The 27,295-nt window shown below is 37.4% G+C and overlaps 1 protein-coding gene across 3 annotated transcripts in view; it reads left to right on the top strand.

The window, feature by feature from the left end:
- TTC7B (tetratricopeptide repeat domain 7B) overlaps positions 1 to 27,295 on the top strand; it is a gene marked incomplete at its 5' end in the record, with an annotated part of 153,719 nt that overhangs the window by 50,617 nt on the left and 75,807 nt on the right. For all 3 annotated transcript variants that reach the window (XM_082485834.1, XM_082485833.1, XM_082485835.1), the window contains 8 exons: positions 2,888 to 2,966; positions 5,174 to 5,346; positions 10,360 to 10,423; positions 15,502 to 15,639; positions 21,063 to 21,146; positions 22,373 to 22,477; positions 25,050 to 25,167; positions 25,364 to 25,421. In XM_082485834.1, coding sequence (XP_082341960.1) covers positions 2,888 to 2,966; positions 5,174 to 5,346; positions 10,360 to 10,423; positions 15,502 to 15,639; positions 21,063 to 21,146; positions 22,373 to 22,477; positions 25,050 to 25,167; positions 25,364 to 25,421 — 819 coding nt within the window. The remainder of the gene's footprint in view (positions 1 to 2,887; positions 2,967 to 5,173; positions 5,347 to 10,359; positions 10,424 to 15,501; positions 15,640 to 21,062; positions 21,147 to 22,372; positions 22,478 to 25,049; positions 25,168 to 25,363; positions 25,422 to 27,295) is intronic.

The following is a 27,295-nucleotide window of genomic DNA, read 5'->3' as shown; positions in this document are numbered from 1 at the left end:
ACGTGAAGGCACATCGTAGTGAAAAGCAGGTAAAAGTCGTGTGCTTCCTAGGCCAGGCAGGAAAAGTATGTGCCAGAATAGCTGCCACCCTCTTCTCCCCAATGTTACAAACTGTTGACAAATACAGGAAATGTACTTTGCTAAAAGCAGTGCGGTGATCTGCCATATTGTTCATGGTATATTTTGCTTCATTACTTGTCTTTCAAAGCATTTAACTCAATTTTGGGGTGTTTTAGATTGTAGTTTTGAAGTGTATTTTATTTTAATATACTTCACGTAGAAGATACTCAACAGATCTGTATTGTGTTTGTGTTGTGGATCAGTGTTAAATGCTTTATGAAGCAAAAACTAATTCTGTATTTTAAGTTGTCTTTTTTCTTGTACAATCTTACCGCTTTTTCCATGATACAGTAGAACTTCAGTCACAAGTTTCAGTCCCTTGCAGATGCTTATACAAATGTAATCGGTAGCTAATAACAACCTGTCATGAAGTTCTTAAGGACTTTTAAAAGTTGCGTACTTTTTCATAAACTATGTTTTTTGTTCTTGTAACACATCAAAAGACATAAACTTAATATGGAAAAAAATGCTAATTCCTAAAATTTCACAAAGATTTAAATTGTTGTGATTTGAAGTTCTACTACAGAATATATGTTTCATCTGTACTGGGAAATAAGTGTTTCAAGCTGACAAGCTCCTGCTCTTTTTTGACAATTTTGCATTTTTTGGCAAATCTGTATGGTTTTTTTTAAATCTTGTTATAAGGACACATCTGTGACTTTGCAATATGGTCTTTGAGAGACGGCTCCATTCATGAGAAATATGCGCTTAGAGCAGAGGACTTAAAGCTGGGATTCTGGTGGTCTGGTTTTGGCTCTCTAAAATATTTGGCATGTGGTATTACAGAATGGTATGTATTTTGGCTTTCCAAAGGTGCCGAAGGTGTCGAGCTTCCATTGAGTTCAGAGGTTTTCTTAAAATTTGGCCTACTGACTTTCTGTACTTAACTTCATTAGTATATGAAGTTGGTGCAGTATTCATTAGCTATTAAGAGGCCTGCCTGTATGAAATGTATAAAGAAATACAATCTTTCATGCAGTTGTTTCCATGTTAGATGTATACACAAGATTAATTTTCCTTAAAACATACTAACTGGTCACTCTATAGTCAAGCTCTGCTATAGCGTGGACTTTTTACAAACAATCGTTATTTCTTGTGTGACTGGTGATTATTTCTTTTTAACCAACTGGTGGGTGGCTTTGACATAATTTTTAACCTGTTCATACAGGTTTTGTTATTTGGAAATGCCAATTCTTTCTAAATGAGCTTTTATATAAAGGTGTTTTAGAAGGTGAACTTCTGCCAGTGAAAGATGTCTGTCTGTGCTGGAGACTAAAGTTTCTGAAATACACTGATAATCCTTTATTATATAAAACAGAACAGAGGTTACCTCACTCATGTAATCTGAAGAGTAAAATAAATGAGTAGGTCTCTAGATAAAGTGATAAGAGTTCTGTAGTTCTGTAGCAAGATCTCTTGCATCAAACACTGCTTTCAGGTATTCTGCAACTAGGTTTAAAGAAAGTATCTGTGTAAAAATGCTGGCTTTTTTTGAATTTGCACAAAGTTGCAATTCAGAAGACCAGTATTTTAAATATATTTGTAAAGAAAGACATCAGAGTAAGGAAGGCAATTTCAACATTAGCTTTATAGTGCAGTGCAATAGTGCTTTACTTATGAAAAGCTTACACAATATGTCATATTTCTTTTCACTTTTGAGCCTGTGTTAGGTAATGTTATGCAACTTGTGCATAAAATCACATCTTAAGAAAATACAACTATGTGATATAACAGCAATGATTTAACACAAAAACATGCTTTTGATCAAATAATTTTGTTTTACAACTAAACTTCAAATAGTGACATGACTGTCCTGTGTTATGTGTTGAGGTTGCAGAATTCAGCTCAGCAAAAACCCAAACGAGTCCTTCACCAGTTCAAAGACAAGGTGTATTAATATAAAATAAAATATTCTCAACTGCTTTAAAGTGCCTTAAAAAGCATATAACTGAGGTAACTGATACAGTGATGAGAAAAAGATAAAGCTGTAATAACCTATTGATTGAGAAGAAAGTTCAGATCTGCTAAAATTTTTAGTATGAACGATGCCTCCTCTTTGAGGGTCTTGAATCTCCTCAAAAGCTGTTTAAGCAGCAAAAGTGGAAGAAGCATAGACGAAGTAGCTTTGAGTTGCAGAAGCCACACCACAAGCCAGCTGGAGTCAAGAACAGAACACTGATCCCCGAGTCCTCTTCTGGCCACGCAGTGGGGCTTTTGCTGTGTTTGTGCTCTTTCCTCTCTGAAAAGGAGTTTAAAATTGTACATTCCTTTCACTGAGGATTACAATATTTACTCCTTTTTTTTTTTTTTTTTTATTTCCCTATTTTAAGGTGTCAAGAGACAGCTAAAATGGAAAGTTTAGTTTTTTTTTTTCCCAAGGTTTACACTTTGAAGCCTAATGTAATTGAAAACTAAAACCATTGTAGTAGTAAGACCAACTTCACTTCTGTTGTTTGCTTTTTTGGGGTACCACTTCTTATGCTTTTCCTTGCTTTCTCTTGAACTATCTACCAATTGTGCAAGTGTTTGGTTTTGTGGTTTGGTTCTTTTTTTTTTTCCAATAAATTGGCAGAGAATGTTGTTATAGTAATCAGTGGTGGGGTTCCCAGATGAAAATATCTATCTATCTATCTATCTTACAGAAAAGCGATGATGATATGCAGGGGAAAAAAATGATAGCATGGATTTTAACAACTTTATCAAGTAATATATTAAGGTGCTACTATATCCAAGTTGGAATACTGTCAAATTCTATGTTTATCTACAGGAACTTAACGAGAGGAGTTGGTAGATTTAGAGAGTTACTAAGAGCTGTCGAAACAAGAACTACACAAAATCTGCGAATGGTAAGTTATATTAAACCACGTTCCTATTGCAGCATCTGAATTTTCACAGAATCACAGAATTTTCAGAGTTGGAAGGGACCTCTAGAGATCATCTAGTCCAACTCCCCTGCTTTTAGTTGGCAGGTAAAGTATAAATGTAGTGGATCAGTTAAAGACAAATGATCTGATACACAGCATATTGATCAGCATGTTATACACTACTTTATAAGTTTATATCTGAATACCATATAAGTGAATGATTTTTTTAAATTTTTTAAATTTTTTTAATCAAAAGGGAGTATTTGATATACAGTCTCTCCCCTTTTACTCTTTCCTTTTTGTGGCTATGGTTAAAACCTGATTGGTTTCTGACTGATCATACTTTCAACCTTAATCATTATTGCCCTATTTATGACTATAGTTTCACAAGGGGGGTTTTTCATGTTTTTGTAATGTAATCAGAGTGAGGACAGAGTACAGCAACTTCATGTGTGTTCTATTAAGTTGGAAGGTTATCAAGTTGTTATTTCTTTATTTTTGTGATAAAGCCTTTTAAAGGAAAACAATAGAAGCAAAATCATGAAGATCTATTTATAGTCATAAAATAAACCTTTACCAAAAGGCTTATTTGTATCTTTTGCTCTCGTGTAATGATTTTCAAAATATCCTAGATTAGTTTCCTAATACCAGGCCTTTAAAACTTCCAAAGTAGTAATAAGGAAGGTAATTGGTTTCCTAATTCACTTAATATCTGATTCCTAGTAAGGATATTAAAATTATTAAATAATGGACTTTCAATCGAGAGGGGTAATATTGCAAGCTTTAATCGAATAAAAGATGAGGTGCTTCTTATGGTATAGGAGTTAAGGTGTAAGGTGCAGATCACATGGTGCTGTCCGTGGCTTAAACATTACAGGTCTGTTGCTGGGAAATACTGCCAATTCTGATGCAAATGTAGATCTTGCCTTCTTTCTACTGCCCTGGTACTAATTTGTGAGTTTCATCATCGTGAGATATAGTTGTGCAGCTTGTATGCACATGTATTAAACATTAAAGAGGAGATTAACCTGGTAGTTATGGATTGTAGGATGACTTCAAAGCTTTATGTTAATATTGTTTGCTTAAATAATATTTTTGTAAGTATTTCTGCACGTAAATATGTGGTGTCAAGAATAGTTGATCAAAATAAACCTTTTCATGCTGATCTACAACCCCTTTTCTGTCTTATTGAGCCTTACCAACAGTGAGCAGCGAACACCAGCATCTTCAAACGCAAGTTGTCAGAAGCCCCAGTCAGTTGGGGTTTGGACTATAACTGTCTGTGGTGGATTGACCTTGGCTGGCTGCCAGATGCCCACCGAGCTGTCTCACTCCCTTTTCTTAACACAATGGAGAAAAAAATCAGATAGAAAAGCTTGTGGGTCGAGGTGAAGACAGGGAATTTGCTTACAAGTTACTGTCACAGGCGAAACAGACTTGACTTGGGGAAAATTAATATATAGTCAATTTAAAGAGAGTGGGATGGTGAGAAACAAAACACCTTCCTGCCACTCCCCTTCCCCAGGTTCAAGTTCAATCCTTCATTCCTGACTCTTCTACCTCTTCTCCCTGCCCTCCTGCTCCCTGAGTGGTGCATAGTGGGTGGAGGGTTGCGGTGTGTCCGTCACAGTTCCTCTCTGCTGATCCTTACTCCTCACACTTTTCCCCTTCTCCAGCATGGGGTCCCTCCCATGGGCTGCAGTTCCTTCAGGGAATATCAACCTGCTCCACCAAGGTCTTCTCAGCAGGCTGCAGTGTGGACATCTGCTCCACTGTGGTCCACTGCACAGACTGCAGGGAAATATCTGCTCCGCTGTGGTCTCTCCCACAGAAACATCTGCTCCAGGCATGGTGAGGCAGTGGAGGTTATTGAGCACAAAATATCTGAAAATATACCTGGATATGCTCCACTCTTAGGAGCAACATCTGGTGTTGTTGATACTTCAGAAGTGTTTGGATTTAACTGGTAAAATTGAGAAATTGTTTGTTATAGCCATTTTTTTCCTTTGTGTTTAGAGACTTGAACGGGGTCCTTGTACCCTTCAAACAGCAGTATGTCTGGGGTTTTGGATGTTTTAAGAACAGACAATATGTTCTACATGACTGTCTTCATTAGAAACAGTCCAAGTGTTTCTGAAGAGTTTGTATTCAGCATTTTTTGGGAAAATATTTGTCTTTCATTTTTACAGACGATAGCAAGACAACTGGCTGAAATTTTGTTACGAGGCATGTGTGAACAGAGTTATTGGAATCCGCTGGAAGATCCTCCTCACCAGTCACCCCTAGATGATCCACTTCGAAAAGGTTCAAATACTAAGAATTACGCACTCAGTAGAAGACCGCGGGTATACACTGGAGAAAAGTATGACTGAGTTTATACCTCTCTTGTTTCTATAATTGCAATTGTTACCAGGTGCACTGGGTAATTTAGTTTATATTTTTGAAAATGTGGAAGGAATTGGGCAATGCGAATGGGAATGTTTCCCGTGCTCTTTGTGTGTATGTATGTATACATATGTGTGTGTATATGTATTCCCTGAAGAGAACTAGGGAAGCAACATGCTCCTCCAAGCAGAAGTTTGCACTGTATGCATGAGACCTTTTGTTGTTGATTCTCAAAATATTTTTTTTTTTTTGTCCTATACTGGGGTATATGGTAGAGTCAATATCTCTTCTTATACCTGGGATACAAAAGAAAATGTGAACTGGGTGGCAAATCTGAGACTGCACATTTTAGAAGTTGCATGCTGTTTCTAGTCCTCTATTCTGCTTTATTGTAGGAAGGAGAGAGTTAGCAATACGGAGATTCAAATTCATCCCTGAAACATTATGAACAACCGAAACATATCCATTAGTTTCAAAGGTAGTTTATTTCCCAAGGCAGTTACCTTTTAATCTTGTCAGGTTGGTTTTGGCATTCTCTATGATGCCACCTTTTTGTTGAGTTCTACTTTTATTGATTCAGATCAGTGGTGTGCTATGGATCATTTTTGTGTAGCGTGTCCCGTGGTTAATTCTAGAGTAGCTTTGGTGTGTATCTCTTCCTTCTTGAAAATGGATGGGTGTTTTTCAAAACCATCACCATTTGTATTAGTAATAATGTGGATAGCCATTTCCTTGAATTTGATTTTTTTCTTAAAAGTTAATAGCTTGTTGTTTGTTTCTATCTGATCAAATTATAAACGGTTTCCAAGGTAAATTTGTTTTCCTTAGACACACTCTGACAATACCAAAAATATATAATGACAAAATTCTGCACTTTATTACAGTTCTTGGGTGTAGCTTACTGCCTGAAAATAATGTATACTGATGAAATTGTAACCATTTGGCACTGTCTTTTTTTAATTTATTTTTTATGTCATTGATACTAAGTTTGAGCTGATGAAACTTTGTTGCATGCTTGTTTTACATAGTCTGCAATCTTTGCACTGCTTTACTTGTATTCTACGCACAAGTCCTTGTGGGATCTTCTATTTTATATATAAATATTTAATATATTCAACAACTATTGCTTGCTTGTTTTGATACATGCTGGAAAGCACTGTGAGCAAGAGAACTGAGAAATGGATTGTAGTACTGGAAGTAATGATTTAGCCAAAGCTGTGATTTGCTGTAGTAGGACAGTGCTAAGTAATGCAGATGGAGAAGATTGAAATTCCATTTAAACATAAGAAAAAAATTTTGCAGAAGAGTTTGTGGAGTCTGGAGAATATTACTGGACATACTCAACATCCAACTGGACATGGTCCTAAGCAACGTGCCACTTGAACCCTGCTTTGAGTGGAGGGGCTATACTAGACAATCCATAGACACCTCCTCCAACCTCAACTATTCTGTGACTCTGCAAAATCAGTATGATCTGGGAACCTCTTTTGAGGAGACTGTTGTCTGTTCCATATGAAATTTTTGACACTTTTTCTCCAAAGAAGTATTTTATTTTATTTTTTTACTATTGTTGCCCAGCTGCATTAGAATGCAGGCATTGTGAGTTTTTTAATTTCAGTCTTTCTGACTATGTCTAGGATGTGAAGTCATTAAAAAACGGTCTTTTGAGCTTTAGGAAAAGTTGCAGGCATACAGTTGAACCTTCAATTTGCCGAAACAACTACTGTGTTTCCTGCAAGTACACAATTACCAAACTGTACATGCAGACCACCTTTTTGGTAAAAAAGAAATACCTGGTTTCTGGATCACTGTTGATCGCTTGATCGCCGGTCTTAAAAAGTATGCATTTATTGCCCAAACACGAGGAAATCTCTTTTATGCAGAGTCACACACTTTCTCATTCAAACTACTTGGTTTCACACAGCAAATCCTGAAGAACAGGCTGTTCCTCTCTTGCAGTATATATGCCTTATTAATGAATATGAAAGCTTTTTTTTCCATAATGTGACCTTGCTATGTGAAAGGAGTCTGCTTTTATGGTAGATTGCAACCTTAAATTCTAAAGAAGAGTTTTGGCTTAGTTTCACAGTGTATTGTTACATAAAATACTGTCATACTGCAGGCATTTGAGTTGTTTAGCTGCATTTGTTGCAGATTTCCATTAATAAATACTTTATACAGTAGCAAGCCCATAAAATTATGGTGTCATTATTACTAGCAAGTAGAATGGCCCTTATTTTCAAAGATTTCTAGCCATTCTCCCTCCTTGATCCAGTATACTTATACCAGGTTTCTCAGGCTCAGTTGCTCAGACTTATGTTCTTCATTCTCAAATCATCCTTTTGTAGAGAGATGCCTCCTGACAAAAGGGGAGCTTTGTTTAGTGTAAACTTCTTGTTCTTGGGACATGCAAGCGAGGAGTTCAGCAATTTCAACAGAGCATGTAATTAAGTTATTTTCTTCCATCACATCAGAGTGATGAATACCAGATCAGATAAAACATGTCTAGCCAAGTGTCTCATCTCCAGCAGTGATTGAAAGTAAGTACCTAAGACAAAGAATAGCAAGACAGACATGTAGGAAACTTCCTATTAGGTGTTCATCTCGCCAACAGCTCTGAGTCTGAAATGTACTGTTATGTTGCCTGATATGTTAAGTAGCTGCATTGTGTTCTTTTGAGAATGGTGAATGTGACTTGGCTGATACCATTTATGATTTTGTAGATCTCTGTGTTACTGCCTCTTCATTTTTCTTTATCCTCAGTTGAAGAACTGTTAAACTTTTTGGTTTGCCTTTAGTTGGTAGCCGTTTCTTGCTTCTAGTTGCCTCTTTTGCTCTGCCCTGTTACCTTGGAATTACTTTACTCCTATGCCTGCATCTGTCAGGAGACACAGAAAATGTCTGAGTTCAGTCAGCTAAATTGACATTTTTGCATACACAAGTCAAAAAAATTTCCCACTAATTTCTGCATGAAGACGATCTTCACTGTTTTAGGCAACCATCAGCTTATTTACCAAAGTATATTCAAAGATGTAGGAGAAAATAATGTTTGCTTTTGTTTTGATAAGTGACTTTTTAGTAGTTCTCTTTGGGGCAACTTCCCTTTTTTCTCTGAGAAAGTAATTTCTCCAACAGCTATTTCCAATTGTTATTCTGCTTTCTGGGAACCATTGCCAGTCGGTCAGGTTAAATGTACTTCCACGTTGCTAAATTCTGCATTGAAGACTGGATAGGTAAATGGGGAGTGCTCTGATGGTTCCTCTTCACTCCTTATGCCCTGTTCTGGGTGGTTCTTATTCATGAGTAACTGTGTTTTGAAATTTCTTGGTTATGTGAAAATAAAAACATCTTCTAAGATATCACGGAGTGTATCATGGAGTTTTCAGAGTTGGAAGGGACCTCTAGAGATCATCTAGTCCAACTCCCCTGCTAAAGCAGGATTGCCTACAGCACATTACTCAGGAGTGCATCCAGGCGGGTCTTGAAATCTCCAGAGAAGGGGACTCCACAACCTCCCTGGGCAGCCTGTGCCAGTGCTCTGTCACCCTCACCGTAAAGAAGTGTTTCCGTGTATTTGAACGGAACTTCCTGTGTTCTAACTTGTGCCCATTGCCCCTCGTCCTGTCACTGGGAACCATTGAAAAGAGCCTGGCTCCATCCTCCTTCAAATTACCCTTTAGATACTTGTACGCCATAATAAGGTCTCCCCTGAGCCTTCTCTTCTCCAGGCTAAAGAGGCCCAGCTCTCTCAGCCTTTCCTCATAAGGGAGATGCTCCAATCCCTTAATCATCTTAGTTGCCCTAAATAAGAGTACAGAATACTCTTAAAAATCTGGTGAGGAACTTGCATTGATTAAAAAAAAAAAAATCCAACCACAAAACTGCCCTGGGGTCTTAGCTGCTGTAAAACATTCACAATGTTGGTTTCAAACTGCCTGGAGTTCAGATGTGCTTTAGTTTCCATTTGCTTTCAGTCATTTAATTACTGTTTAAATTTCTAGTGCATTTAAAAAAAAAAAAAACAAAACACAGATGTTTGAATCTCAGACAAGTTTTGTTTCCTGTTTGTAATTTATTGTAGTTTAAAGCACCCTTAGGACTATAGGAATTGCTTATTAACAACAAGAAATTATTTTCTATATTTAAACAGTTAATTGTGGAACTATTGGTCTGAATTAACAGGAAATAGCACTTGTGCTAATTGAGAAACAGTTTAAAGAAGGAAATCTGAGGAGTTAAAACAGTCACTGGTGGAGGTTTTTGCGTGCGTGTGTGTGTGTGTGAACGAATGAATTCCTACCAGTCATGTACCCAATGCAGATTACTGTTGTCTGTCCACCAGCATAGAAGAATATTCAGAAAGCATGCAGTAAAGTTTGCAAACTAATATTAGGCAAACCTCCAGTATTAAATCATAAGGAAGTGTACTTCATTAAAAGCAAATATTTTAACTGTTTGGAAGTAGCAGTGGTTATGGCAAGCAGGCAGACATTGTCATGGCTCTATTTAAAAATATACACAGCTATTGAATGCATCAGAAAAACAATTCTCAAGCATATCTAATGAAAGACTAATAGAAGTATTTATCCACATATGTCTAAAATACAAAAGTTACCTTGTTCTTGTGAGAGAGTTTCTTGTTGCTGACCTTTGAATCAGCTCAGATAGGTTAGGTGCCAGAGGCTAGTTAAACTATGGGTACAGTTTTTACAGTTGTCAAATTCTATGCAATTTTGGGATATTTTAATGTGTTCAACTCTGACAGCTGTGGTGGTGGTGTTCTCTTACTGTGTTTGGCCAACTTTTCTGAAATGCAAATTTAGGGCATTGCAAAGAAATGCATTTTAACCAATCATTTTTTCTATGCAAGTTACTCTCTGTTCTCTTTTTGGAAATTCTCCAGTGTTTAGAGTACTCTTACTATATTTGTGTGAGCTACTCCTGAAAGTAATGTGTTCTGCTTAAATAATTAAATTCTCGTTTTGAACAGCATCTTTTGTCCACAAGAAAATACAGAAGAAGCCTTACTGTTGCTGCTTATTAGTGAATCTATGGTAGGTAAAAGAGAGTGAATGTGCGTGTTCTGTTCTATGTATATTTTCCTTGTTTTTTTTTCTTTTTTAATGAAAATAGAACTTTTTTGTCATGCCTTTCTTTGACTTGTGTTTCATTTTCTGTTAGGAAAGCAGGCAGTTACTTCTGAAACTCAAGGCAGCAAGATGAGGTCTGCAAGTGTTATGAATATGAGTTTTTTTCCTTTAGAGTGGCTGAACCTAGCCTCCTTCTAACCATAGGCAGGTGAACACAAAGCCAGGTCTTTCATGTGGCATCGCTTGTTGGTATGAGACACTGTTATACCAGCTGGTTGCCATTCAGACAGACTCAAAATGTAAGTTATTTTTGTTGTAAAAAAATCAAATCAAAGACTACTAGATAAGCGTAATAAACATAGCCAAAAAGTATTTTCCATTGTGCGTTAAATCTCATATGTCACTCAAATTTGTAAATTATTTTTAATGATACCGGCATTCAGCCTTTGCTGCTGTTTTGTTTTTTTTTTTTTTTCTATGTCCTCATTCTCTCTGTAGGTGATTCCTTTCAATAGCCTATTTGTGCCTTTTATCAGCCTTTCATAGTTTCCTGTAGTATGATTTTATTAGTCATCTATCAACTGCCACGTAATGACATTCTCATGCCGTGTCAGTTATATGTTCTTAAATGGCAGAAATGAAAAGCTGAAGCTGGAATTTTTGCTGTTTTTCTAACTATAGGGGTAGAACCTCTAGCATCTGAAGCATTGTATAGTAGTCTGTCTCACTGCACATCAATGAGACTTAGTCTCTTAAGTTCTATAGGTGATTCAAATGCTTTCATGTTCTGGCATAATTTCTGTTTTGATACAGTTAAATAGGATCAGAACATCTTAGTGAATATTTTCCTATGTGAACTATTTTAAGGTGGCAAACATTTATATTGTAGTGCCAACTACTTTCCTCATTCCTAGTGATATGCTTTGCAATGTTCATGATGGAATCTGTCACCAGAAACAACTGAGCAAACATTTCCCTATATAATGGGTTTGTTTTGCTGCAGTATATACTTACCACTGAAAGGGGCCGCCTGTGCCTCTGTAAGGTGCCTGAGCAGCTCATGGAGATACACAGCATTCTGATGAGAACTGTGGTTATGGTGTGAAGTGGAAGCACTCCCAGTTCTGCAGGATCTGACTACTGATTTACTGTATTTGCATGTGTACTTCCTTGCATCTCAGCATTAAGAAGCCAAAAACCAAATTAAAAGTACTGCCCTGTTAAGTCTCGTTTCAGGTTCCTTACAGCTTTTCCTTTGTGAATTAGATCTGCCTAATTATATCAAATGCTTGTCAATGTAGAGCATATACCCTTAGCAAGCTTTCAATACTTTTTTTCTTTATAAGTAATTATTGCAGGTTATCTGAGCCAAAAGAGTTTGTTTGGAGGAGTATAAAATCTTTCATAATTGACTTACTTCGGCTAAATCATTTGTTCAAATTAGTTTTGGAGGTAGAAAAGGGGAAGATTGAGCATGAAAATATTCGTCACTACAAACTTATTTTTCTGAGAGTTGAAAGCTGTTACTCCAGCTTCAGTGCATGCTAACTTTCTAGCTGTAGTAGTTATGAAGTAGTATGTGATTTATGGTTTTGAAACCAGTATTTGGGGAAGAAATAAGAACAGTTACAGACGATTGAGTAATCATTGGTGTTTTGAGATGGTATAGTGTTATTGAAGTATCTGATCCCTTCCTTGCGTTGTCTGTGAATTTGTAAAAGCACAGATAAGGTGTGAAGACTTCTGTCCTTCAAGAACTTATTCAAGTAAATATTGGAAAACAGAATGAGGATCTGACATAAGTAGCATTTTGTGTAAGTAAAAGTAATCAAATCATTTTGGATTACAAACGCTACTTTTGGGTTACTGTGAGTTTCCTTAATTTCCAAATTCAGAAAGGATGCTTTAAGTAAGATTTAAATTGTAATATTTATGAAAGAAATGCTCTGGGAAAAATAGTTCTGTACTTGTCAAGTGTTCTAATTCTCTTATAGGTACATTTTAGAGTACAAAATGTCTCTTTTAGCCACGACTTTAGCTACAGCATATTGTCATGCCTAATGAGGAAAGTCAGCAGCAAGTCTGGCATCACTCTTACTCTAAGATGTCCTTCTATTCTGGCTGTTACACTTGCAAATTATAGACCAGCCTTTACCTTACCTAGGCAAGAATGAGTAGAAAGGTGGGATCTGAAGGAATGACATCTCCGCATTACAGTGCGTGTACATGTTGCTGCATGTCAGCTGAGCTGTAGTAACAGAATCATAGAATGATTGAGTTTGGAAGGAATTTCTGGAGGTCATTTTGTCCAACCACCCCTACTCAAGCACGGTCACCTGGAGCAGGCTGTGTCTGTGTCCAGATGTCTTTTGAATATCTCCAAGGAGGGAGACTCCACAACCTCTCTGGGCAACCTGTACCAGTGCTCAGTCACCCTCACAGTAAAAAAAAGTGTTTTCTGGTGGTAAGGGGAAACCTCTTGTATTTCAGTTTGTGCCCACTGCTTCTGCTTCTGTCACTGGGAACCACTGAAAAGAGCCTGCCTCCATCTTCTTTGTACCCTCCCTTCAGGTATTTGTACACATTGATAAGGTTCCCCACCAAGCGTTCTCTTCTCCCAGCTGAAGAGTCCCAGCCCTCTCAGTCTTTCCTTATAGAAGAGATACTCCAGTCCATTATTCATCCTAGTGGTTGTTTGTTGGACTGTCTTCAGAAGCTCCATATCTCTCTTGTGCTGGGGAGCCCAGAATTGGACCCAGTACTGCAGGTGTGGCCTCACCAGTGTTGAATGGAGGGGAATGATTGCCTCCCTTGACCTGCTGGCAACACTCCTCATGTAGCTCAGGATACCACTAGCCTTCTTTGTAGCAAGGGCAAGTTGCTGGCTCCTGCTCAACTTGGTGTCCACCAGGACCCACAGCTCCTTTCCTGCCAAGCTGCCTTCCAGGCTGGGTGGCCCCCAGCATGTACTGGTGCTTGAGGTAGTTCCTTCCCAGGTGCAGGACTTTGCACTTCCAAGTCTTTGTCTAAGCCTTTGATGACCTTCCTGTCAGCTCATTCCTCCAGACAGTTGAGGTCCCTCTGGATGGCAGCATAGCCCTTTGGAATCTCAGTGCCTCCTCCTAGTTCTCTGTCATCAGCAAACATGCTGAGGGTACCCTCTGCCCCATCATCCAGATCATTAATGAAGATTTTGAACAGGATCAGGCCCAGTATCCGTCTCTGGGATACACCACTAGTTACTGTTCTCCAACTAGACTTTGTTTCACTGATCACTACCTCCTGTGCTCAGCCTTATGCGTTGTTCTTAGCAAATGATAAAATGGCTGAGCATATCCTTTCTTCCAGTATGGGTGAACTAAGTTATACTGCTCATATTTGCCTTATGCATAAAGTGTGTATAGTGTAAGTGTGGCTAAAAGTGTGGCCACATTGCAGTTTAACTAATTGTCACTTTATTGTGTCTGAGACCATGGCAGTTCTGAAACACTGAGCACTTGAGTTTGTACATACATTCTGTTCTATAATTATGCAGAAAATTATTGTTCAAATATGTAAGATACCTTTAATACGTACAAGGCATCCTCTCCTACAGTTCAATTGTTCAAACATTGGCATTGTCAGCCATTTTTTCACAAGAAGTGGTAGTTCATAGCTTGTTCTGTACTTGCAAGGAATTGAGTCAAATAGTGATTAAATATGGAGTTAAAAAGGAAATTCTTGAAGCTGACTAAATATTTAAGTAGTGTAGAAAGGAAAAGCCAAAGACCTGTTGATCAAAGGCAAGCAAAATGTCTCTTTAGGGGTGTGTGTGCAGGGGTGTGTGTTTTCAAACCCAGCTGTGGATTACTCAGTTAATAATTCCTGAAATGTCTGTGCATTTTACACTCTGTGTATCTCTGAAAATTTCTTTCAGTATTAAATTAGTTTGATTTTAAAGATGTATTGAGTATGTTCAAAGCTTAAGATGTTATCCTGTTAAAGCAGAGAAACAATTTATTATCCCTTAACGTGTATCATTCATTGCCTCTGAAAAGGGGGGAAATAAGTAAATTTAGTATATTTAAGTAAATTTATTACGGGGGCTATGCCCTGTGTAATTAAGAAAAAGAAAAGGGAGGAGGAGGAGAGAGAAGGGTCTTGAACTTCTGACTTCAAGCTACCAGATATACTAGCATTTGTACCAATGGGAATATTAAACATCAAGAAATCTAGAAATAGATAAAATATCAAGATAAGGTATTTTCAGAGCCTTGATAGTATAGTGGGAGAAGTACTGGGTAGTTCAATATAGGTAGTCTTAGCTAGTGGGAGTTCTGAATTTTATCCTTTTGCTCTTTAACAAGATTTCTCTGGGAACATGGTCAATTCATTTAATCCAGTTCTAGCTCAGCTTTCTTCCTTCTCAAAAGCAAAAGTTTAATTAAGGAATTAGGTTTGCAATGTGCTTTTCACTAAAGAGGATTCAACGTACAAAGCCTTGCTGCAAACACGGCCCAATTCCAAACCTGTGCTCAGAACCAGGGACTCAGTTCTCACTGGTAGCTCCTGAAGGTGGTCGTGTGGCTGTCCTGAGCAGGTAACCGCTCACGAGTGAGAGGATAGTGTCATAACGTTAGGAAGAAAAAAGAAATTGCTTACCTTATTTTACAAAAGCTGGAATAGAGGATTTGAAAATCCTTCTAATATGTCTTACTAGCATACAAAAAATAAAATTGAATTTTAAAAGATGAATATACATTATATTAAACCCCCCACTTATTTGGTTTCTGAAAACTCTTCAATCATTTTAAATACATTACCTAGTTTATGTAAGAAGAATTAAGTAATTAAAAATAGATTAATAGAGAAACCTAAATCTTGCCACTAATCTGTAAAATTAGTGATTTTTGCTATTTATAAATCAAGAGCAGATACTATCTCTCTGTATCACCTATATCAACTGCTGACTGTCAGTCTGAATAAAACAGTAGTTACTTGAGCAAAAATATAGGTTGGATTACAATAGCTGACTCTGTTTCTTCTTTTGTTGTATGTTTTAGGCTAATCGTGATGCTGTACTGAGCAGAATACCAGAACACAAAAATGATCGTATCATCAGTTTGCAAAGTGCATCTGTAGTGTATGATTTACTTACTATAGCCTTGGGAAGAAGAGGCCAATATGAAATGCTCTCAGAGGTTTGTTGATAATAGTGAATATTCAACTGTGTCTTTGTTGCATATTTCTGTCAATCACGTTAATTGTGGTAGTACTTAAGGGCTAAACAATTATAGGACACTGTCATTCTGACTACTGTATAAATACAGTAGGTAGTTTCCACCCCCAAAAATTTACTGTCTAAATTTATACAAACGACTTGAGGTAGTCAAGCACAGAAATTGTGTGAAAAGTGTGGGAAATGTTTAATGGCACAGAAATTCATGTGTTTTTTAGGTGGGGAGGCATAGGTCTACTTAAAAGGGTACATGTTAAATGGAGACAGCAGGAAAGAACAGCAAAAGATTAAAGTTGTTGTGGATATAAATGATAGATATAAATACCTAGAAAAAGGATGTGTGTTGTTTTATTTCTAAAGAAAAATTTCTTATACACCTCATAAGATTTGGAGTGCTCCAAAGTCCTTGGAGTTTGTAAAATGGCTTTGAAATGAATAAAACAGAAATGTATTACTTTGAGTCTGTAGGAAAGTGCGTTCTCTCTCAAATGTCCTGTGTTTGATTATGCAAATTGCATGTGTTTTGTTAGACTGTGGTGACTTACTACTTCAGGAAATTTTCAGGTATCATTAAGAGTTTCATACCTGAGAAACAACTACAGCTCCTTGGGCAGAGCAGGTCTTTCTGCTGCTCAAAACAGTGCTCACCCAGCAGCAGGGTACTGTTGCTGACTGTGATTAATTATTGGTATCCAGAAGGAATACTTCAGCACATGTGGTAGGAAGGCATATCCAGGGATTCATTTGCTGAGAAATGGTTTCTCTCTACCAGAATAGAGAACTTTTATTGAGATAAAAATAAAAAAAAAGCCCCAGTTCTTCTCCGCTGTATGTTGATAGTCACTCTTTAGTCTGCATCTCATGTGATGTTAAGCTCTGAATTTGTGTAGATTGTGTATTCTTCTTCTTGAAAGTACTTCATAGCTCCCAAGTTGTGCGTACAAGCCAGTTTTAATCAGTACAAGGGAAAGTCTTTCACAAAATTAAGACATGTGAAAGCTCATACAGGACTGTAACCCTACAACCTAATCTAAACAGGAATATTTCCGTTTACTTGTCACTACAGACACTGTCACCTTCATGGAGTTTTAGACAGTTGCACTAAAGCTGCAAGTGATGACTCTCCATATACTTTAGTCTAAAACTTTTTAAAGGATAGACATTGACAAGTATTGTAAAATAATAAAAAAAAAAAAACCAAACCAAAACCCAAACAAAACCAAACACCCCCTCCCCCCAAAAAAAACCCCAACAAACAACAAAAAAATCCCAACCACAAACAAACTTGGAAAGGTAACTCTGATTCATTTTTTCTTTAAGCAGCTGGCAACCTTTCCTTTTTATATACTAGCCTAGCAATTAGGCAGGGGTAGTATAGCCCTGGATTCCAAGTCTGATTCTTTTATTTTGTCTGTGGTGTCGTGGTGTTTGGTTGGGGTTTTTTGTCTTTTTTAAAATATTAAACAGCCATTATATTGATGGGACCATCGCCGGTTCCTGGGGTTCCTCCACTGTCTCCTTTGGGACACTTTGGCTATACTTTGATAATGCACGCAGCTTCTTGTTTGCAATTCTTCTTCACTTCCCTAATAGAGAAGGTTTTTTTGGCTTCACCAGGAGAGCTAGAGGTATCTCTGTTCTTAGCCATGTATCTTGAAGTCTAGGACATTACCCTGAAGGGTAGGAGGAAGGTCTTGTAGTCCCCTCGCATGGAGAAGGGCATAGAGCTTGGTTCCCTCACTGCTTGTCTGATTGATTTAGCCCCTGTAGCTGACAGACAAGTACCACTACCTGTTCCTTTTCCTTCTGTGTTTTGAGCACAGTTGGATGTCCTAAATAAAGGAAGACATGTTGACTTAATTTTTTTTTATTTCAGTGCCTTTTAGAAGTTGCTTGTGCTAGTGGTGATCTTGATTACAGACAAATGCAGAAACACGAGTATCTGGAAAGTTAGTCTCCGTGTTTGACCACCTTCTTAGTTGAGGGGTTTTAGCCACTGCCTTGGACTTTGACATCTGAAGTCTACCTAAGGCTTGTTTTAAGGTCTTTTCTTGTTCTTTTTTAAATCTGGGTCTAGCACCTTTGTAGTTTTATTCCATCAAAATTGTATATATATTCTTTTGAAATGTTCTCTTTGAAAAACAGAAAATAATTGTTATGTTTGAAAAATACTTTTCAATACAGAATAATTAAAATGTATTTATTATATGTCCATGAAGTGTCTATTCTGAAGATAAAAAAAACCTCATCATATGAAGATCTAGTATAATAGACAATACTTATTTTAGCATACAGATAACTCTAAATATACAGCTGCAGCAGGAGTTTATCAGGAAATGGTCAGAACATCTCATTTGTTCCAGTTCGTGTCATCCAAAGCACTGCGGAAAACAGAGACTTAAGCTCTTACAGTTTTGTGAGTAGTTAGAGGATATCTGCCCTCAAGTCCTGCAGCCCATAGTCTGAAAGTTTTATAATTTAAAGTATTACAGGAAACACATTCAGAAATGTAAAAACATTATGTTCAGATATGTAATAGGCATATAATTTTTTGCTGGCTTCATTCTCCGTAAGCTAATTATGATTGCTCTAGTGGACCTGTTGTAGCTTCAAGTCAGAAAGCACCATTATTCTAACTGCGGAACTGGTATTCACCCACCAGTTCCAGTATCTTGTTACCATCTTCTGGTTTAGCTGTAGCTGATTACTTACAGAAGTAGTTAGTTGTGATACAAGAACATGAAATGAGCAAAAATCTGTCTCATCCTTGTTAAACTGTTCTAATGCTGAGTCATGTTCTTAATTGAAAAGGTCTCATTTCTTTATAGGGTTTGTAAGGCTTCTTCAACTAGATCAAAGAACTTTCTACTGTCATAATCCTTTTCTAAACAAAAATACTCTGCCTGTCATCGAGTTGTTTTTTAAACTTTGTAGGATATGACATATTAAGCTTAGTGATATTTTCCAGACCAGAAATTTTCCTAGATATTCATCTTTCAACTAACTTCAAGCATATTCTTTTCAGGAGGAGATCACAGTGCTAAGCAACAAAATGCAGTAATGCGTTTCACTTTACCTGTCTGTGTAGTGATTTGTGATTATTCACAAGGCAATATCAATAGTTGCATTTCTGCCTTTCAGGAGAGGGTTTGTGCCGAATGTGTTTTCAATTAGTTAAGTCAGTTGCCGTTATCCTGAATGTTACCTTAACTTGCAGTTTGCCAGGGTACTATTGCTTTGTATTTATATCTCACTGATTTCTTGATGGAGCCTGTTGCTCTTTGAAGTTACTACTTGTTACTTGGTTCAGAAGAACCCAGTTTATAAGGTGTTCGTGTTGTTGCATAGGTCACATACACATATATGCACATTTATCCCTTACCCCTGCGCATGCTAACCACCAATTTTGTGATCTTGCAAAGACAAAAAAAAAACCCGTCATGCAGCTTGTCACATTTTGTACTGAATGAAGCCAAGTAAATAGAACTTGAAGTCAAGGAAAAAAAAAAATCAGTAAATAGATCATTAGTACATTGAAACTCAAGCCTTTTAGAATAATCTACTACTGTGTCTTGTGTCCCTGCAGTTACAAAATTATAAAAACTTAAAGTATCAACTTCTCCATCTTCTTTACTTTCTGCCAATTAGAATTGGCAATTAATTTTTAATTAAGCAAGGCCCAGAAAATAAGATTTTTATTTTACTAGTTGTGAACAAGTACCTCTATATAATTAATGCACATGCATACATGTATGAATATGTAAAAATGGGAGAAGAAAGTATGATTAGGCAGCCTGAAAAGTTATAAACATATTTGGACTTTAAATACTACGTTTCCGTGTACCACTTGTTTGTGTGAATCTCTGGGATTATACAGCTGCTGTAGGTCAGAGTTCTGGAAGAAGTGCTGAAATTACTTAAATCATACATCAAACGCTGATATCAAAGCAGGTAGAGTGAATTGTATTTGAAAGTGCATTTGAAAAGATAAGCCTGAATTCATTCTCCTTCATTTAGAGGCACTCAAGTTAGCACCATAGCTGTACTAATTGATGGGGAGGGAGAGAGGGATTCAGCAACTTCTGTTTTCTGCCAAGTTCATGGAGGGAGATGGAGGAGTGTGCCTTACCTAGGCACCCCTGCAAAGTATCCAAGGTAGCAGGAGAAGACATCACACATAACTTACCTACTTGTTTCTTGCTGTGACCTTTTTGCTTCCACTGGAAAGAAAGTCCAATAGGAAAACAAATCCCGTGTTGGTTTTCTTAATAGACGTTTAATTAACTTACTACATATACAATCTGATGATGAACTTTTAAAATAGTATTAGAAAAAATTTGGTTTTAGAAACTTCATTGCTTTATAATCATTTAATAAAAATTCTATTTAGTAATAGTAATGATACTGCATGTTGTGTAGTAGCAAGAATTCCAGCATACATTACTTACATGTAGCAAATAATGCAGTCCTCGTATTTGTTTTGTTTCATCCTCAGGGCTGTTCTTTGCTTCAGGTTCTGTTAAAGTGTAGGAACACGCTACTACATGCTTGCTTGTGCTTTCTGCAATGTTAAGGCTCAGTCTGAATGTGAAAAATAATTCATGGTACTACAGTTTAGCATATATGTTGTAGCTATCAGAGCACAAAAGCTGCTCTGTGTAATTGGACTCTGCAGACTAGAAAGTTAATTGCTAAATCAGTTTAGTCCAGAAAAGTGTTGCACCTTTCGACTCTCTGGAGCTGGCCTCATTACTAAAAATGAGCGTAGCAAAATGAAATAATTCTTCTTGACAACAGCAGATACGAAACCTTCAAAATTAGGATATAATTCTAATGTAATATAGATTCTGTGATTCTGTGATTCTGTGATATTTAATCTCAGTATAGTAATAATCAGTTTCCTTTTGGCATTCAGTTATTAAGTTGAAAATCTCCCCAGAATATTGAGTGTAAAGTTCTTAAAAATAGAAATGGTACTGTCAGGTGAATCTTCCCCTCCCTTTTAAGTGGTGCCATTGCTTGTTAAGTATTCACAATTTAGGAAGAGCGTGTGTACAATTTTCCCTTTCGCTTAAGACTTATCTCCTGCCTTTTGCAGCTGGTACCTTGAGTAAGCTGATATTTATCATTCCTTCTTTCAGACCAAATAGGACAGTACCAGCAGGGGTATTTAAACAAACATAATAAATGGGAAATCGGTTTTCTGTTAAATTCTTTTTTTCTATATAGAATTTGGCAGCTGTTTTTACTTAATTTATTTGAATGATTTAAATTTTTAATTACATGTATTTTAGGTATGAGTCTATAAGAAAACTTTTATACTGGTGTATCTTCTTAATAATTGAAGAACGTGCCCTTAAATAACAATTTTTCCCCCAAAATTAGTGTTTAGAAAGAGCCATGAAGTTTGCGTTTGAAGAGTTCCATCTCTGGTATCAATTTGCATTGTCCTTGATGGCAGCAGGAAAAGTAAGTCTAATTTTTTGATGTAATTCTTCTATTGATGGCTTTTGATAACAACATTTGGCACTTCCTTAATTTTCATCTATAGTGGTTTTGAAAATAATTCTAATCCTTAAATCAGCTAAATACACTGTACTCCTGAATTTATACCTAGTGCTATACAAAGAATGTTATTTCAATAGTTTCTAACTGAGGAAGACTGAAAGGTGGTGATAAGAACTATCTTGCCAACAAGCTTAAGCTAAGGTAATTGAACATGAGTATTGAATTATACCAGATCATATTGTCCAGTAACAACTTAAGTGCCATTTTGATGAATGAAATTTACACTCAGGTAGAAATTAACACAGATTCATGATGCTCTTGCTTCTTTTTTTTTTTTCTTTGGGAATTTCTGACTGTGTCTTTTTAATATCTTTGAGGTTTTGAGACTGTGTATTCTGTGTAATCAGTGAGGTGGATTTTTTTTTTTCTAATTTTATATAACCTAGGAACTTATATTATCAGATGCAATCTTCTCTTTTCAGTTCTTTTTGCTTTTCCCTATCATGTTACAGAAAATAAATCGCATTCATTATGTAATGTAAATAATACTATTTTTTCTAAAAGATCGTTCTCGATGGGGTAATTTGCTTATCTTCAGTATGGGGGAAAGGGATGATTTGTATTTTCTTTAGAAAATATTTTTAGAAGCACATTCGTTCTGAAGAGGCTTGATTCTTCCCATTCTCTGTTTACTTTTAGTTATCTTCTAAACTCTGAATAAATGGAGGCAAGTGAATTAAAAAAGAGGAGCAGTGCCAGTCTGGTATACAGTCTTATATCAGAGCTTTTCCTAAGTGCTGTTTAGAGCACTAAAACACTGTTTGTTCTGAAGACTGTCCTATTCCTGCTCTTTCATTTGCCTGGCTCAAATGTTATGAGCTTACAGGCCTGGCAAAGTTTTAAATGCATCTCAAAACTGTTTTCTGAATCACGTGCCATTGAAATTACATTCTGGGCAAACATTTCACTGTGGACACTTAATGATAGTTCATAAGGGTTAAATAACAACAGCAGTGCCTAAAGACTTCTGTTTCACTTGCGTGAGGAATTGTGACAAATGGTCAACATGATGTCTAGTGATGTTTCCTTCACCTGGGAAAAATAAAGTAAATTATGGAAATAGGAATCTTCTATCTGTGAAACATATTTATGCTTTTAGTAATTTCAATGGAAAATGTTTTTAACAGTCTGCTCGAGCTGTTAAAGTCTTGAAGGAATGTATACGTTTGAAACCAGATGATGCAACTATTCCACTCCTTGCTGCAAAGCTCTGTATGGGATCTCTCCACTGGGTAAGCTTTGCCTCTCTTTGTCTTTTCAGCAAGATCTGTGCTAAAATACAACAAAATCTTGGTTTAGGGATGTAGCCTATACTTTTGCACGATGACTGCATCCACTTGGTCATCTCTAAAAATACAGCACAGATACGTATATGCACATGTACCTCCCTGTTTGCATGGCTAATTTATTTGACAGCAATGTTTATGTTTATCAAGGTTAGCATATCTTGATACTGATCTAAGACATGGCTAAAAATGTATTAGAAACTGAAACATTGTTGGCATACATAGATTAAAAATGCAACTTAGGCTTCTGTTTCCTCTGTGCAAGAGGAAAATAACTTCATTTGGAAGATAATGAGACAAATCTCTTACATGCAAGAGACTCTTCAGGTGATACCATGTTTGCAGGCAGATGGGGTTTATGAATTCCTTAGTAGGGAGAGTGTCCTTTTAAAAAGTGTTACTTCAGTTGTATTGTAGATACACCATTTTTAAAGTTATCCATACAAAAACCATTAAGGTGATGAAAGATTATCATCTGGTTTTCAAGATACACATGTAATGTTTAGGAGAATGAGTCACAATCAGAAATTGAAAAAATAGTGCAGTAGCAGAAACATGACTTGTTGAGGCTGACAAAAATACAGTCTTAATAATTAATGTAGATCCTGGTTCTGTAAATTGTTCCCTATGGATTGACCTCATATGGAGTAGCTCACTGTACTTAGCATTTATGTTTACTGGAATGGATTAAAATCTTATTTTTTTTCTTTCTGGATTGTTAAATAGTGTGCTAGCATGGGTGTGCAGTTAAACCTTGATCTTTTACATGTATGTTTATTTGTGAGTTTGCATACATTCAGCATTACTGTATGTGATGCAGAGTTCTGCGTGGCTGTATATTTTTGTTTTGGTTTGTTTTTTTTTTTTTTTTCAGGGCTGGAGCCATAGTTCTTGTAATTGATTTTCCTAAAGAAATGGTTCATGGGGCAAGAACTCTAAGAAATGCAAAAATGGTATATCGTAGAATCATAGAATAGTTTGGGTTGGAAGGCACCTTTAAAGGTCATCTAGTCCAACGCCCGTGCCATGGGCAGGGACATCTTCAACTAGATCAGGTTGCTCAGAGCCCTGTCCAGCCTGAACCTGAATGTTTCCAGGGATGGGGCATCTATCACCTCTCTGGGCAACCTGTGCCAGTGTTTCACCACCCTCGTTGTAAAAAATTTCTTCCATCTATGAAGTCTACCTCTACCCTCTCTTAGTTTAAAGCCATTAGCCCTTGTGTTATTGCAACAGGCCCTGCTAAAATTTGTTCCCGTCTTTCTTATAAGCCCCATTTAAGTACTGAAAAGCCACAATGAGGTCTCCCCAGAGCCTTCTCTTCTCCAGGCTGAACAACCCGTACTCTCTCAGCCTGTCCTCATAGGAGAGGTGCTCCAGCCCTCTGATCCTTTTTGTGGCCCTCCTCTGGACCTGCTCCAACAGTTTTGTGTCTTTCCGGTGCTGAGGGCTCCGGAGCCGGACGCAGTACTCCAGGGAGGGGTCTCACCAGGGTGGAGTGGTGGCAGAATCACCTCCCTCGGCCTGCTGGCCACCCTTCTTTTGATGCAGCTCTGGACATGGTTGACTTCCTGGGCTGCGATCGCACATTGTTGGCTCATGTCCAGCTTTTCATCCACCAGCACCCCTGAGTCCTTCTCAGCAGGGCTGCTCGCAATCCCTTCATCCCCCAGCCTGTATTGATAGTGGGGGTTGCCCTGACCCAGGTGCAGGACTCTGCACTTGTCCTTGTTGAATCTCATGACGTTCACACAGGCCCGCTTCTCGAACTTGTTCAGGTCCCTCTGTATGGCATCCCATCCCTCAGGGGTGTCAATTGCACCACTCAGCTTGGTGTTGTCTGCAGACTTGCTGAGGGTGTGCTTGATCCCACTGTCTGTGTCACTGATGAAGATACTGAACACCACTGGTCCCAGTATGGCCCCTGAGGAACACTACTTGTGCCTGAACCCCACCTGGACATTGAGCCGTTTACCACTACCCTCTGAATGTGACCACCCAACCAATTCCTCATCCATGAAATCCATACCTCTCCAATTTAGAGAGGAGGATGTTTAAGGGACAGTGTCATAGGCCTTACAGATTCCAGATAGACAACATCTGTAACTCTTCCCCTGTCCCCTGATGTAGTCACTCCATCATAGAAAGTGACTAGATTGGTGAGGCAAAACTTGCCCTTGGTGAAGCCATGCTTTACCAGATGGCATATATGGACCAGAAATGCCTTTTCTTTTTTTTTTTTTTTTTTTTTTAAAAAAAAGACAGAACCACACCAAGTTTAGAATGATCTGTGTGTTATGTTCCACAGTTTCTCTCAACTACAGGAATGGGTGCTTCAGCTTAAAATCTTTGTTCTTTACTCAGTATTTAGCAGGAAAACTAAGTCTAATGAAAAACAAAGTAGTTCTTTCAAGTAACTGTGTCTGAGATGTCAACAGACTCAGTGTGTGCTTTCTTCTTGTTATAATGTAAGATTAGCTAGTTTTAGACTTACATGGATGTTTTATAATATTTTCAGTTGGAAGAAGCTGAAAGATTTGCCAGAACAGTTGTTGATCTTGGGGACAAAACATCAGAGTTCAAAGCAAAAGGCTACTTGGCACTGGGATTGACTTACAGTCTGCAGGCTACTGATGGTAAGATAAGAATGAACAGTCACATTTGGAGATTCCCATGTTGCCTAAAAAAGGATATCTGGCAGAATGCTACACTTAAAATTAAAGCTTCTGTGTGCAACTGTTTTTTCAGACAATGTATTAAAAGTTCTTCAATGAGTATGTGGAATGAAATCTTTTGATCTTGCATATCACTGATTAAATATATCCTTTTTAGCATCTTTGCGAGGGATGCAAGAGGTCTTGCAGAGAAAGGCTCTTCTTGCATTTCAGAGGTGAGTGGGTGTTAATCTTTTCTTTTCATTCTGCTATATGTAGTGAAAGGCTTTTATTATGTGTTGAAAAGGGACTTGTAAAAGATTGTGTAATGAGGATTTCACCTCTGGGAATCTCCCTTCATGAGTACAAAATGTATTTCTTTAGCATTTACTTCATCCTTTTCTGTCAGTCAGAAATTTCTAAATTGATTTCTAAGGATTTCCTTTTATTTAATTTTAAATACATTTGTGTTGCTCTCTAGTATAAAATATTTGCTCAAAGGAGTACCCTGTTCTGATCTAGAAGGGAAGATTGTATGATGAAAGGTTTCAAGTTATGGTTCAGTGTGATAGTGTTTCTAGAATAGCTGGTCACTGATCAGATTGTATAGCAGGCTTTTGCAATTATCTCTGTAGAGGCAGAGCAATAATTGAGGCTCTGCTGCTGTGGATGAGGGGCGAAATGCAGGTAGTAAGGTTAGATAGGGAGATAGAAAAAATCCTATCTGGAGTCTTAACAGCATAGGCAGTGGCAACGCGAATGCCCCGTCTTCCAGGTGCCTTACACAGAAGTAGTGCTGTTGGGGGTGACAGTAGTTCATCCTCAAGGGTTTGACTGTGCAATTGAAATGACGATAAACAGGCGGATGAGAGCATCTCTACCCTAATTATAAAAGAAACAAATATTGATTGCAAAGCTGGCAGAAGTGCTGCAGCATCAAATTATGTCTCTATGTTCACATACCCCTGAAAACCCTGCTTCAGTGAGATAGCCTAAATGCTTCAGAGAAACTGATTTGTGTATTAATGTGAATAGGACGTCTCGGTTTTTTGTTGTTGATTTTGTATCTGAGGGGATAGGGTTGAAAAAGTGTTTTGCAGGTAACTTTAGAGTGAGGCTGTTACGTATCGGTCCTTCCTTTTTCTGTCTTATCTTAACTATTCCTCTGTATGTAAATATTTTTAACATATCTTTGCTCTTCCTGTTCCTTAATGGTTTTAATAGTTTTTATTACTTCAGCATTCTTTCTCCATGTTGAAACTGAACTTTATACCTCCTGGTTTATACCTCAGTTCTTCACCCATCCATATCACTGACTTTAATCATCACTGCTTCAAAAATACTGTGTTAATAATTTCTCTCCATTTCTATCCATTCACTGCTTTTGAGGTTCTAACCATGAATTGCTTTCTTCTGCTGATTCTTTTAAACAGCAAGGGATGAAGTGAACCGTAGCCTGAAGCTAATTCATTCTATTTCAGCACCTGCTGACTCTAACCTCCAGTTTAGTATAGTGATTCCCAAAATTCTGAGCCGTTCCCTGATATTGATCTGTCTGGAAAATTTCAATTTTCTGAGGGTTGAGGTTGTACAGCGTTTTGACCACCCTTAAATATGAGGATGCTTTTATAGGTAACATACTACTTATTGTGGTAATATTTTGTTTGCTCTAGAAGAAGGGGTTTGAGTTAAAAGAGAATAAGCAATACACAGTGGGTTAGGTGGACTGTTTTTCAAATGATACTGAGCTTCTCATCACTGTGAAACTACCCTTTCACTCTATTCAAATATTGTTGCTTGGTTATGTGTTATGTTGTCTTTCACCGAGGAACTTTTCTGTTTCATTCTCTACAGCTGACCAATTAGTCTCTTGATAACCTTCTTAACTGTTCAGTTTTGAAGACTTCCTAGCAGCGAATAGTGCCAGCTGAAATCTGAAACCATATCTAGTATGTCTTCAGTGAACCATTACCGTTGTCCTTTAGCTCTATAGGTTGAGTGAAACTTCAGTTTTGTAATGATATGGAGCTTTGAAATATTTGTGCTAACTAGCAGAATATAAATTTAGACACAGAAAGTCTTGGGAACATGAGGATTAATTGCATCTGCT

The sequence above is a fragment of the Vanellus vanellus genome (genome assembly GCF_965231255.1).
Source record: "Vanellus vanellus genome assembly, chromosome: 6".
Classification (NCBI taxonomy): domain Eukaryota; kingdom Metazoa; phylum Chordata; class Aves; order Charadriiformes; family Charadriidae; genus Vanellus; species Vanellus vanellus.
Note: the sequence above shows the minus strand (reverse complement) of the source record. Positions and strands in the feature narration are given on the sequence as shown.